This window comes from Aquila chrysaetos, chromosome 13, assembly GCF_900496995.4.
Source record: "Aquila chrysaetos chrysaetos chromosome 13, bAquChr1.4, whole genome shotgun sequence".
NCBI lineage: Eukaryota > Metazoa > Chordata > Aves > Accipitriformes > Accipitridae > Aquila > Aquila chrysaetos.
This window is the reverse complement of record NC_044016.1, coordinates 742,742-757,272: the sequence shown is the minus strand read 5'-3', so window position 1 is coordinate 757,272 and position 14,531 is coordinate 742,742. Positions and strand designations below refer to the sequence as shown.

General features: G+C 40.9%; 1 protein-coding gene across 4 annotated transcripts in view; it reads left to right on the top strand.

Annotated features, from left to right (window-relative positions):
* TTBK1 (tau tubulin kinase 1) overlaps positions 1–14,531 on the top strand; it is a 121,006-nt gene that overhangs the window by 5,576 nt on the left and 100,899 nt on the right. For 2 of the 4 annotated variants that reach the window (XM_030034863.2, XM_030034862.2), the window contains exon 2: positions 11,507–11,665. In XM_030034863.2, the coding sequence (XP_029890723.1) occupies positions 11,558–11,665 (108 nt within the window). In that variant the 5' untranslated portion in view covers positions 11,507–11,557. Of the gene's footprint in view, positions 1–6,833; positions 6,907–10,829; positions 11,374–11,506; positions 11,666–14,531 lie in introns of those variants that run through there. The other 2 variants (XM_030034861.2, XM_030034860.2) reach the window with 2 other exon arrangements.

The following is a 14,531-nucleotide window of genomic DNA, read 5'->3' as shown; positions in this document are numbered from 1 at the left end:
CTCCTTGAGTGACCTGGCCTTTTTCTGTGTACCTTGTTCCATGGAGCGCTGGAGAATGCCACCCTGTTAACAGGTTCCTGGGGTACATGTTACTGCCGTGTTCTCCCTTGAATCTGTACATCCTAGTTCCCTACGTTACTTCTGAGACCTGTTTCATCTGTTTGGTTTTTTGGGTCCCATTTAAATATCACATACTGCTGAAACTGTTCTTTGGAGGGGGGAGTGTTTCTTCTAAAATTCTGCCTGTTTTTTCTGTACCCTGCATCAGAAGTTAGAGAACTTGGGATTTCATCCAGGCTATCATTCTTGGCCTTTATACCATTGAAAGCCATACAGATCGTGCTTGCCAGCTTCTCCCTGGGGTGATACAGAAATGGTTGTTCTGGATTAAAACCCCTGGGATGTTACCTGTGACTGTGACCAACGCTGAATGCCCACGGGGGAGCCGGAGGTTGGAGTTGGTGGGCAGTGCCATTTTCCCAGAGTGCTCTCTCAGTGCTCAGTTGCTTTCAGTTCGAGGATTTTTTTGGTCAGAGATTTTTGTCATTGTATTCAGTTGTCCTCCGCTGGCTGGATTGGTTTTTTGTTTTGTTTTGCTTTTCTTAGTTGTTTTTTTCTATGAATTTGTCCAGTTCTTTGGACTCAGTGTAAATGCTAACCTCCACTGTGTCTTGCAGCAGGGCGTTGCACAACTCCTCTGTGCTTTGCATTCGTTTCAGACATGCCACCTGCTAGAGTTGCCTGCTGCTGCTTCCTTAATGCATTGGAAAAAGTGGTGAACAGTCATTTCTTGTGCACCTTCTCCATGCGGAACTTGGTTGCGTAGACCTCAATCATACCGCACCTCAACTTGTTCTTTGTAAGAACTTGCTGTTCTTTCACCTCGCAAATTCAGCTGTCTGCCTGCCAGGTATCTTGAGCTGCCTCTGCAGCCTTCCCTTTCCTCTGCCCACTCAAACAAGGGGACGGTGTAGCTGTCTTATCCTTGTACCTTCATATAGGCATCAGCGTAATGCTCCTTTTGATTGGACACGCCATTAAATTGTGTGTTTTGTTTCCCTCATTTCACGAAGAAGACAAAGTTGCTCATTGCTTGCTTGCTGAAGTACCTCAGTCAGAGAATAGGAGTCACCTTTGTGGTGACATTGTGTTAGGAGACTTAGAGCTTTGTGGTTTAATTACATCTTGAATTATTTAAAAAGAATCTAGCTGCATTAGACTCTAAAATTTACTGGTTTAGGGGTTACGCAAGTAAGTTATCGAAACTAACTGGTTTCTTTAAATTTTGCTTTCCTTGGATAAAAAAAAAAGTTGCCCTCAGGCAGAGTTACTCCACTGCTTTTAAGCAGAAGTGGCTGAATCCTGTGATTTCATGGAAGGCCGCGGGCTTCCTGCTGAGGAGACAGACATGGAGCACAGCTTGACAGAAGCTGAAATGGATCAGAGGTACCACTCGTCCGTTGTGCTGGCACTTGCATTTGACTGACCCTACAATGAACCAGTTCAAGGAGCTCTAAGCCAAGGAAATAACTTTATTTATTAGGAAGGGGAATAGTTTTTCTGCTGGTACAAGTCACTGAACTGGCCCATGGTGAAATCCTGTGTGCAGCTGGCAGAGAGAGGGGAACTATTTCTCTTCATTGCAGGTAGGTTTTAAGATTGGATAACCAGGAACCTGAAGCTGTGGATCCAGGATCAGTGTCTGTTTGTAGGCTTTATGGAGAAGAGAATGTAGGTAATGCAGTGTAACAGTGCTTCCATTGATTCTCAACTGCCGTTCATCAGTGTCAAAGCACGCAAAAATGTGGGGTTTGGTTTTTTGTTGGTTTCGTTTTTAGTAAAATTTGCAGTAGCTGAAGCATGCCTTTTTAAAGGTGCCAGGCCTTGATGAGAAAAGAGCAAGAAGTGCCCAACCTTGATCTGAAAAGAGCAAGGGATCTAGAAACCACCATCTCTCTTGTTCTAGGTCCTGTCCTTAAGGAAAACTCCCATGAAAAACTAATTTGCAGTTGTCAGGCTTCAGCTTCTAGCAGAAGATGAGCTAGAATGGGAGAGCCCTTCAGTTTCTTACATTTTCGTCATTGGGAGATACTTCTACACTACATTCATTTGCTTTTCAGTGTGCCTTTTGGATAAGATAGGTGCATTTTAAAGAGTTTAGTTTTCAGATGGGTGGAAGGCATTTTTCAGCTGTTTTTCAGCTCTGACTTTTCTAGTAACTGTAAGGCATGGATGCTGGCCCTTTACTGGACTCCATGGGCTCTCCCCAGTTGTAGGCAAGGACAGAATTGCCTCCCTTTTTTTCTGCTTCTCTCTGTAGCAATGCTGTGCTCTGTATGCATGACCTGTATGACTTATTCATAGAAGTCTGAGCATGAGTTGGTTGTATTAAGAAGCATTTTGTGGAAGATGCGCTTTTTCTTTCTGCTGTTCTCTATGTCTAGAAAGACTCAAGAGTGGTTGCTTATCAAGCAGAGATGGGGCTTAAGGGACTTTGTCTGTTGAGCTACCAGGAAAAAAAAAGAAAATGTAAAAGGTGCAAATGCAAAGGGCAGGCAGTAGAGTATTTTCTCACTCTTATGACAGTTGATGTGATGGAAATGCTAGGAGGCATTTGGGTTCTAGGGCTCAGGGCTCTCTGGTCGCGTAGGTCTCTGCAGCCTATTTTCAAGTTTGATGCCACCTCAGAAGCTGGTATTCTTAGTGTGGTTGTTGCTTCTTTTGTGAAACAGATTTTCTTTACCCTTGCTACCTGTGTTTCTGATTGCGATGAAATGGTACACATTTTTTTCCCCCTCCAAACATCGTAGGCTGGACTTGAACCAGTAATTATTCTGTCTGTGGAGTATTATTAGAAACATTTGCCAGTAGCCAGCTCATTCTGGCAAGTTGAGCATAGAATGCGCAATTACCCATTTCAGGTTGAGACCAGTTTGAAAAATTGTTATGAGCTTTGGCCAGCTCAGGTACAAAATTTACTTTTCTATTACTTTATTACAGCTATGAATAGAATTAAAATTATTTTTGCATTCAAATATGACATAAGGTTTATGATGCTTTTTTACAGAAACAAATTCTGACCATCTGTGTCCTGTAATAGGAAATTCTCAGGATCCAGTTACCTGGCACAGCACTGGCAAATTAAGGCTCAAAATACAAATATGATTTATTACAATGCATCTGCCCTGAAGAACACATTTTGAAGACTTTTTTTTTTTCCTGCAAATAATATTCAAGAGATTTTTCTGTCAAGCACAATAAGCTGGTGTAAGATCTGATAGCAGAATGAGAAGACACATGCCTAAGTCATAGAACTGCTTAACTTAACAGATAGGAAAACTTATGGATGGGCAACAATTATTTGCATGGGCTGGGAGAATGCAAGCAGATACTGACAGTTGTGGGCTAGATGGCATCATTGACACATGTGGAAATGGCTTATATAGAGGCAGTCCAGACCAGCTTGTAAAACTCTTCCGTAATCTTAGTAACACCATTTCTCCTTGGAAGCTGACTCACTCACACAGCAGTGCAGAAAGAAATTAAACAGTCCGTGCTTGCATGTACAAGAGTTTTCATAATCTTTCTAGGATGTTCAGGCATAGAGAGAAACAAGTGCAGGCCACAGCCATTATCTGCCTTGATGTTATTGTCTTCTTTGGTAATATTATCTTTAGATACTAACTACAAAGGAAACAAATTCCTCTAGAACTGTAGATCCTTCAAATAACAATGAAATTTGAGCTTCCAATCTAAAATCAAGTTTTACACCTCTGGGGGACTTTTGTCTTTGAGAAAAAAACACAGGGAACCATTGAATATGGTTGAGAATGCACTGGGATTTCCCAAGGGTAGCAGAAAAAGTGGGTCAGCCATGAGGACATCACCTTCGGGCAAATCACCAGCTGTCTGCAGACTGAAAAATGGTGAGGCTGCAGATCAGAGAATGAAACTGTAGATTTGCAGGGGGCAGAGGAAGGTTGAACATGCTTCCCTGAGCATGCTCCAGCTAGGGGGGAGAGTTCCTTACAAAAATGGGAAAAATGGTTACAGAAGGGCTGTAGTGAGATGATTTAAGTGGCTAACAGTTGGCATGTTAAAACGTTTTTGCCAATCCCAGGAAATCTCTTCTGTGTAATTACAAACAGGATCTCTGCTGTGATCAACAGTGGGCTTGAAAACCACAAAAATTTTGTCCCACTTAGTCTCTCATTTAGTCCGATACAGCGTATCAGTGCAGCAAGTGGCAGTTGCCTCGCTAAGTTGCTAATTTTTATTAAATTTCAGAAAGTGCTTGGCAACATGAAGTCTATGTGGCAAATCTATAAATACATGATTTTTCCCTGCAAAATACCCTGTCTTCCAGAATTTGAATCAAAATACCAAATCTCTGATCAGGAACTTACTGTTATGTTCCTAACCTCTGAATAGTTTTTTCACAAGTTTATTTGATCCTCGATAATTGTGGTGACTGCATCTATCATAAAATTATTTGAATGGGTAAGATGAGCACTCTTTTCCCTGGAATGGAGGTTTAAAATGATTGATCTTAGGCTGTGAGCCTTTTAATAACCTAATATAATAGGTTATATAGAAGACCATTGAGCAACAGATGTTATAATTTTGCTGTATGGCTGAGTCGGTTACCCAAGGTAAAATACTCTTCTCCAAGAATAAGGACTCGAGGAAGGTACTGTTGACCACAGCTATGAAAAGCGGCTTGGAGCAGCCACGTTTGAAGGAGGATGAGTAACAGGCTCCCCACAAAAGCACTCTGCAGGGAGAAGGGAGAGGACTTGCCTAAGAGGGACACTTTGCATTTCCTAAGGATCAATTAAACTGGTGCAGGATCAGGTGATGAAAACATAACCTCTGTGTGGTGTTTCTGGTGATGTCAGGTGTAGATTGAGTCTGATACCATACGTATAACTTCTGCTTAGTTCTTGCTTTCATTCAGATGTAATTGTTTTGGCTACCAGCAGACTACTCAAGCTTTGCAAGTAGTGATCTATATTGACTTTGCAGGTAGATATACTTGAGCTGCAGCTAAATGTTTATGGTAAGCAGACCATAATGTTGCCTGTTAAATTAGTAGAGGTTAAGCTGGTTATGATATTAGAGGGATTTCCTGGTGATGGATTTAATTTTCTGCTCGGATCAAAAATTGGAGCAACTGTGTCAGGGAGATTGGGGGAAGGTAATAGACTTCCCTCTCAAACTCTCCTGCTCCCCATTTTTTTAGCTTTGCTGCTGAAATGTAGTTGGAGAGGATTAGAATCATGTAAACTGCCAGTAGTGCAGGCGTGCTTATCTGGTGTGCGTTCCTAATGATTTGTTGTCATAATTAACTGTGCTGATTCTCCCTGTAGATACGTGATTTTGGCTCAGAAATCACTGGTGTATCTGACTGCTCTGTAATGTATGTGAATACAGTCTCTGACAGTATGAAATTATGTGTTTTGGGGGGTTTGTTTGTTTTGCTTAGGTTGTATGCTGTTACTTGTAAGTCACTGTGCAGGCAATAATACATTCAGTTGGCTGTGCAACCAGGTTGCCATAATAATGCTGTCAAGGTGCATCTGTTGTCATATTTAATATATTTATGTATGTTCTGTTCAGTGCAGCCTCGTGTTAGGAGATAATCCGGACCTGTCTGTCTTGATTGCAGCTTTTTTGGGGGGTGGTTTTTTGTTTTGGGTTTTTGTTTTTCCCAGTCATAGCTACATCACTCCTTAACAGTCATAAACCTTTCAAAGGTGAAAAACAGTCCCAGTATCTTGCAACCTCACCTTTAGATGTTTTGTTTTTTACAGAAATGAAATGCTGTGAATAGCAAATCCAGAATTTCTAAGGCTGATGCCCTTGCATGCCTATGAGAAGAATATGTCACAGAGGAGACTTTAAGCCGCAGCTGCTAGGAGTTGAGCCGGCTCTCTAAGCAGGGTTTGCTACAGCAGAGGCAGGCAATGAAGGAAGATATGTGTCTTCAAGGAACAATTCAGAACCTTTCGAGCTCCTGCTGTCAGACCTACCCTAACAGCGTATGACTTGTTTTTAATTGCTGTTTCAAGTTCAGCAGGAGGTATGATGTATTCCAGGGCTGAGGGGCTGTTAGTCCAGTGCACTGTATTTTTTTTAATCAACTTGTTTCGTGTACTGTCATATGCATTTCTACCCTAATAACAGAATGCTAGTGCATGGTACAACTTATTTATGCAAAGATTTAAGGGGGTTTTGTTTGTTTTAATGTGAGGGATTTCATTTTTATAATTGGTATTGTGTGTTGGAAGCAGATGACGTTTGTAAAACAGTGAGGGACGCCGAGTGTGCGCAGTTAATGCTGCCATTAACTGAGCCCCAGTTCTGCTGCTCAGTTGCACTTGGAAACTCCACTGTTTTTCTTTCTTCTGAGCACTCTCAATCCTACTTGTTATATTCTCCTCTTATTCCCCACCCCATCTGTTCCATTTTGACTTAATGCCAGTAAAGTTCATGTTGGGAACAGATAAGTTATGCTTAAATTCTGTTTACAACATTTTTTGTTTTTTCCTCCCATGCAAGTATTGGAGGGGGAGATTGATCTGATTTCTAGACTGCAGCTTACTGGGGTTACTGATTTTGTTTTTGCAGATATCCAGCTTTGTCTCACCTAAAAAGCTGTGATTTGCATCAGCTTTGTAAAACAACCACTGGGATCTACTCTTAAGGTGGATCTTGTGTTTGTGGTGGGGAATTTGATCAAGAGGGTCATGGGCTACAGCAGTTTAAATAAACTTCACTTGTTCTAATTGTTCTAATTTGTAGGCTTCCAGAGGTGAGGATGTGTCCTGAAATAAAGTGGGATATTGCAATTCCTCCACAGTGAGATTAAGGCACTTAAGATTATCCAAGACCTTTAGTAAGATGGTGAGAGACAGACCTCCATAGCTTTGTTCTGCTGTTTAATAACCACCTTGCGTCTGATGAGTTTCCAACTTGATGTTTGTTTGAGTTTGGCTGTATTTTGAGCACTGCTACCATGGTATATTGAGACTGAAGTAAGCTAACATAGGAGAGATCTCATATATACGTTAGGAATTTCCACAGGGAATGCTCCGTATTTATGAGTTTAATTTTAAGAGTGCTATGATCCTCTAAAATTAGGAAATAATTTTTCCAGTAAAGCTATTTAAAATGTTGCTTGCATGAACAGGAATGTTGTAAGATAGGTAATTGGGTTGTTTATATGAGACTTTTTGTTTGATTCCTTATTTTTTGGTCTCTGACCTCCTTGAAGGGATAAAGGAGACATAATATATTATTTATGCACTACTTCCTCTGAAAGTAACTGATAAAAACCCAAGTCTGGCCATGCTGAGTCATATCACAGGTCCATCTAGGCCAGTATCCCATCCTAAGTTGGCCAAGAGTGGATATCTAGGGTAGAGAATAAGAGCAGGGAGAGCAGATAAAATGACTCTGCAGAATGCTCTTGCCACCTTCAGCTATTTGTGAATTGAAGGCTTCCTAAGCTAAAGATGGAATATTTGTATGTAACTATTTAATGGATTTTTTTAATTATTATTTTTAGTGAATTTGTCAAGTCACTTTTTGAATCTATGTAAGCTTTTAGCATCTGCAGCGAAGATTTCTTCAGCTTAACAACTTGTATGAAGTTACTTTTGCTTGGTCTAGTTTGTCTCCTGATGAACTCGCGTGTGAACAAGGCAAATGCGTTTGATGTAAGACTCTGCCACACTAATTGCAACATCAGGCCTTGCACTGAAATTCTTGCAGACTTTACTCCTAAGTTTGTTACTGTTGCCTATCCCAGTCATGCTTCTCTGCCGGGTCTTGATTTTCACGTTGGCTAAATAATTGCTGCTATAGTGCATCAGATTTTTGTAAGCTGCCTTAAAAATGAAACCATTTACCTGTGAGTGCTGTTGAATTGAAAACTGTCTTGATGCCAAATAGAAGGAACAGCTAGCAGAGCAGCGGGTCAGAATATATAGTGGGGCCTATTAGCCTGTTTAAGCATGGTTTTTTGAATTTCTTTTTTTTAAAGTCCAAGACTAAATTTATAAAACTATAAAGATTCTCCAGTATGGGCTGGAAGACATAGCAGTATGCAAGAGCTGATTTCACACTTCTTCATGCTGAGGTTGGCCAAGAGACAGGATTTGGTCCTCTTGTTGTCACTGTTTCTTTCTCACAGCTGCTTTCATTTCTGCTTCACTTGCTATTTCTAGGAAGCCAGTTTTACAGTATCTTAGGATTGCTCAGCTCTCTTGCCTGTCTTCATGGGAGAGGGCTACAATCATGTCTTGACATCCTGTACGTTTCCTACAGGAAAAGACAATCTGAAAGTTCTTGTCTCCTCAGTCACTATCTTTAAAATTATGTATCTTTACATTCTACGGTCTATATGTTTTAAAGTCTTGGTCACCCTTTGAATCAGGAACAGCTTTACTGGAGTTCAAGAGCGATGTAATCCTTCAATCTCTCCTCCAGGTCCCCTTAACACCGCTTAACATTTAACATGCAGAAATGATGCTCTCTGCTGTGTGTTGGGGAAGACACGGTAGTGCCTCACCTCTCTCCCACTGACCATCCTTCGCCACCTCTCTTCTGTAGCTACATCAGCGAAGTCGGCTCTAGCAGGGGGCTGGCTGCAGGCTTTGATCCTAGTCAAACAATATTTACACTATATTGTATTGATTTTAAAGGAATTACAATAATACAGAAGTTAAAAGCATCATTTAAATGTGCTGATGTTTTCTGCACAAAGGTAACTTTATCCCTTCTTTTGCCCTTTCTTTGTGACACTTCTGGAGATCTAGGTTAACATGTGTTACATCTTGCCATGGGTATAGGCAATGCTTCAGTGTTACTCTGGTAAACCCTTGGTGCATAGGGCTGAACATGTTTCTGCAGTATTAGTACTGCCTCAGGAACAAATTTTTGATATGTTAACACTGCTTTGTGCTGCTACGATGATCTAAAACAGCTTGAAATTTGCTTCAGGCTGTAATAAAATTGGCTTTTGGTTTGGCTGCATCGCTCTGGCTGTACCAGAGCATATCCATAAACTTGGTTCTGTAATTCCGTATTGCCAAATGGCTGCTATGCATAGTAGTGCCCAGGAGGATTTTGTTCTGTTTCAAAGCCAGTGAAGATTTACATGACTCCTTGAAATAACAAACATGTTATCTTTGTACACATGTATTATAACGTTGATAAAGGACAGTGGAATAGTGCACCAGGGAAAGCAGGTCTGCCTTGTCTAGCTTTGAGTGCTCATAGACTTTCATGCTCTGTCTCTCCTCTAAAATTATTCCTTGGGATTACTTTCCACCACTAGTCACTAGACTGAAATTGTCATGCACATGCATGCACTAATGCGTACATCACGTACCATACTTTTTAGGTGCTTTGCTTCAAAGTGCGTGGCTGACCTTCTCTGGAAAACTCCTAAACTTCATTCTATCTGTCTTTGTTGCTACTACTACGCCACGTCCTGGATCTGTAGCTGTCTTTGTATCCCCTGCAATCCAGAGCCTGCATTGTGCTGTACTTGTCTTCATGAAGTCATGCCAAGAGACCTTCAACACTAGGGAGGGGATACCTGCCTCTGTACCTGTATGTTAATGTTGGAGTTTTTGTCTTTTTGTGATGTTGAGGGTTTGGGACAGTCTATAATTACATGACTTTTCTTTAAATAACAGAAGAAAAGCCAGCCTTAGAAGAGATTTTTGTGGGGATTCTGTCTCCTGTGCAGTCTGCAGTGATGTGCAGGGAGGCTGGGTGCACAGCATATGCAGAGCTCACTGGTAGCTTAGGGATATTCTAGTGAGCATAAAGGAGCCTGCGGATGGCATTAGACTTGCTTGTTAGGAAGAAGCAGCACAAATGTTGTGCTGTGAAACACAGCATGTACTTTCTCATTGGAGAGCTTTCCAGTTTCTTACTTCAATACCTGGCGACTGAAAGGGCTGCTACCCATACAGATGCAGGACTCTTTCAATGAGAATTTGGAGCATTTTGCAGCACCTTTCTTCTGAATTTCTTTACTATTCAGTTTCTTCTTGTTTCTCTTCTATCATTTTGATTGTACTTTAGCAGATGTTGGATCGTATGAACACTTCTCAGCAGCCCTCTTACTGCATTAGTCTGCTGCTCCTTTTTTCCATGTAGTTATCCTCTACATCTAGAATGAAATCTTTGTAAAGATCTTTTGAGAAGATGTCTTTTGAGATCTTTTGTTCATGTTTTGTTTGATCATCTTCTATGTCTTGCACTTTTGACATACTTCTGTCTGCGGCTTCTGTGTGCACACTACATGCTGGTCACTTCCAATCCTTCCTTCTCGGTCCTTTTATTGCTAAGGAATGAGCTCTTTTCTCTATTTGAGCTTGTAATTCACTGGTGACTTTTTTCCTTTTTTGGGGCCTGAAGAAGTGTGATGGTTGAATGACCAGCTCTAGTCTTTTTTTCTAATTTGGTATTTATGTTGTTAATCCTACTTAAGTCTGCAGTCAGAGTGCTACAGTAATGCTCATTTTTAGGAAGGAAAATATTTCATATTTTGGGGGAGGAACAATAGAACTGCCAAAAGCTTAATAAAAGATCCATGCTTAATAAAAGATCTGGCCTGCTTCTAAAGCCAGAAAAATATCTTACAGGAAGAGACAAAATGCATTAGGAAGATCTTTTATTAGTCCTGTTTCAATTCATTTTCTTCCAGGAAAGTGGAGTTAACGTGTATCTGAAAGTCATTTTTGTAGAAGAATTATAACCAAAAAACCTCAAAACAAAATTAATTTCAGCATAGGCTATCTGGAGCTCCCTATAAAAGTAGGAGAAAGGGGCATGAGGTAGAATGCAAACACTGTAGGAACAAGGTATCTCTCTGTACTTTAATTTGATTAGTTTTAGCACTGCGTGTATGCTATGAGGACGACTAATTTATACATGGCTGAAGCCCTTTCTAACCATCCCCATCTTCTTTGCTTGGCTGTTCATCACAATGATAGTGTCTGTAATCCTGGCTCTGTAAAGGCCCTTCTACCCTATTCAGATGCTTTTAGGCTTATTGGATGCAATACCTGGCAAACCTTTCTGATTTGTGTTGGATGTCGTCCAATGAAAACCATAAAAACTGCCTATGTAGCAGCTGCTCTGTTAAAGCAAGACCTTTTTGCCTGGTAACAATAACAGCTCTTGCAGCATTTGGCATTAGGTTCTCTTTGACTTGTTGGCTGTCAGGCTCAAGAGCACTGGACTCCTGCATGGTATAGCCGGTAATTGTCACCCTTTTAGTTTGTGCTGCTGACTTGAAGCATGGTTGCGTCTGCCAAGTTTGTGCATGGAGTGAGCTCAGGTGTTTGCAAGGTGAGTTTGCCTTCTTCCCTAAGAGACGGGTTCTGATTTAGTCATAAGCAAAACCTGTGGAAATGTAGCATGTACTTCTGCCGTGACCTGTACTAATTTTGTCATTCCTTCCCCCCGCCCCTTTTTTCCCCAGATAAATGGCTCATTTAAATTGGGAGCTACTAAAATATTCTCTGGCTGGCAAATGCAGTGCCTAGCAGCAGTCATCAAGGACGAACCAAACATGAGCGGAGGAGGGGAACAGGTCGACATTCTTCCGGCCAATTATGTGGTCAAAGATCGCTGGAAAGTGGTGAGTAGCTCCGGCTTTGTGCTTCCTTTGGTGGCCCAAACAGATCTCCTCCTCCTGTAGTAGTACAGAAACTTGTCTAGTTAATCCTGGGCTCTAGCAAGCAACAGTGGCGTGGTATGGTTTGACATGTTGGTAAGATACTGCAAGAAGATGTTTAATATTGCTCTAGTGGTTTTTAGACTGTCTGGTATTTTTAGAAGACTAAACCTGCCAAGGATTTTTAGGTAGGATTGAACTGTTGCAGCAGGCTGAGTCATCTTTTGGTAAGAAACTTAGATTTCGAGTCACTGTGGCAAAGAATACCTACAGGCATGCCGATAAATAAATTACAATAAAATAAAATAATTTAAAAGCAAATGTTTAAGGCTGAAAGGTCAGCTACTTCAAAAGTCAGAAATTCCATAATTAGCTTGTTGGTACAACTTCTGTGTAATTTTATTAGGACACTTTTAAAAATCATATCATCACATGTTAAGAGTTTTAGTTCTTCATGGGACAACTGTCTCATCTGTTGTGCAAGCTGGATGGGGTACACTAAATTAGTAGCCATTTAATGTTTTATGAATTCATTGTATGGCTGCAGATCTCACTATCCATTTAAATTCATGGCATGAGTTGGCCATTTAAACTCAGGTCTTTATGTTTCTTACTGTTGTGGTATCTGTGCCAGATATATAGATATAGATATATATATAGAGAGAGATATTTCTTTTTATTCATGCTTTTACCAGGTGATACAAGAGCAAACTATTTGCTTGCTTTTACAGATAGGGGTTCAAGGTTAATTAGATCTTGATTTTTATTATTTTTTTACAGACTGGTTAACATTTATGACCAAAGCACATCTCCGCTAGACATCATGGGCATCTAGGCATGCTCACCACTTCTTCTATAGGTTGGACCTGGCTGTCTTGCCTTAGGCACTCAGCAGATGAGCATGTGATTAGTGATGGCTTGTGATTAGAGACTTCAGCATCTTGACCAGAATCATGCAAGAATGCTGTGGTAGAGACATGGGGAGAATCTCATCCTCCAGACATGTGTTTCATTGCCACCAGATTTGTTCAGAGGGTGCAGTTCCCCTTATATATAAGGCTTTCTCTTTAGTCATAAAACGAGGTGTCTGGGATGGTGGGGGAAGTAGCATTATATTATCACCTCAGTTAAAGAAACTAGAATATAACACGTGAAAGGATCATGTACCTTTATACTTTTTGAAATTCTGTATGTGTTTTCTGAGAGTTTTTGTTTTCTGGCTTTAAAAGCTTTGCTTTTAAAGAGCTGAAGAAAAATTTAAATCCTATGTATGCCATTGTGTCCGTTTTATAACTGGGATTACCAGCAGTGTCTGAATCATTAAACTCGCAGCAGAAGCCTTACTCGTTTGAACTACAAGTGATTTGTAGTAGTAGCACCAAGTCCTTTCTCTGTGCTAACTAGCTACGGTACAGCTGCCCTGTGAGTTTTGCAGTGGGCTCTGAAGAGCAGAGGACTAAAGACACTCAGGACTCTGAACTTGCTTCAGTTCCAGGCTGTGGATAGGTTATTTTCAACAGCCTGCTTCAGACAACATACTATCCTTTTGTTAGACTTGCCTGGTGTCTGTACCTCTTTGTTGCCCTGCACAGTTCCAACTTGCTGTGTTCTTGTTACTCCCCCGTTGCCTGCCTCTCTTTATCCAAGCACTTTGCTCCTGCTTTGTCCACAGCCTTAACTTTTCTGTCGGGCCTACCCCTGAACAACCTGTTTATATTTAAGCAATTCAAACTGCTCTTCATTCTCCATGCTTCCTGAGAGCAGATGGAGAATCTCAATTTTCTCTGTGATTAGATACCAAAATGGAGACAACCCCTATCCCCCTCCCAAAGCTTTCTGGCACAGCTGGAATAAAGTCTTGCTGTACTCTTGAAGCTCTGAGCTGGAGCACATATACTTGTTTTGGCAGGATGATACATGTGCAGGTTAACTGACGTATAGGACTTGAAACATGCTCTGTGCTTATGGACTTCTCAAAAAATACCGCTTGCAGCTTTCATCTGATCCTTCCTGCACAAACAGAAATTTCCTCAGAGCCTACATTTTGGTCAGATTGGTGCATGTTCTTTGCAAAGCTGAATTTAGATGCTGTCCTGATGCTAAGCCATTGCTTCAGGTGCATGGCTGCAAATAATAATTCTTCTCCATTCTCCTTTACCCTAGCTAGCTTCAGCTTGTACCATTCCTACTGTTCATCAAACTTTGAGTTTCTCCTTTATAGATAGGAGTGCTGAAACTTCTGTAAATGGTGGGAGTATTTTTTTAACACAGTCTAAACAAAGTAACTTTGTTCTTGGAAACAGCAGAACTCTTAAAAACACCAAAAACTCCAAATAAAGCCTAAAATATGCTGTTAGGCTCACAGAGGAACATTTCAAACTAATTTTAAATTTGGAAGAGGCACTAAATGTGGGATTCAGTGACTTCATTGTTGCATGAGTCTGTGACTGGGGACTGCTACAAGCTCTACCCACTAATTCTGCCTTAGAAAATATAGAAATGTGCAGCTATGTTGTTAACAACAACTACCTCTAACTAGAGAAATAGCTTTTTATGTTTTATAATGTTGGCTCACAGTAGTCTTCAATACTGCAGTGAGGTCATTACCCCACTTGAAGGCCCTGGGAAGTTACATGACTGCTAAAGGGTGTAAATAGCAACGAGAAATTCTAATTCTCAGCTCTGAGTATAGGTGGGAATTTGGCCTTTTGCTAGCTCAGTTGTGTGGTGTGAGCTTTCATTGAACAGTCATTTCTGCTCCCCTAAAAGTGCACACCCTTTAGGCAGGCCTGCTGCGCTTGATGTTGGTGTGGGACCAGTCAGAACTGCA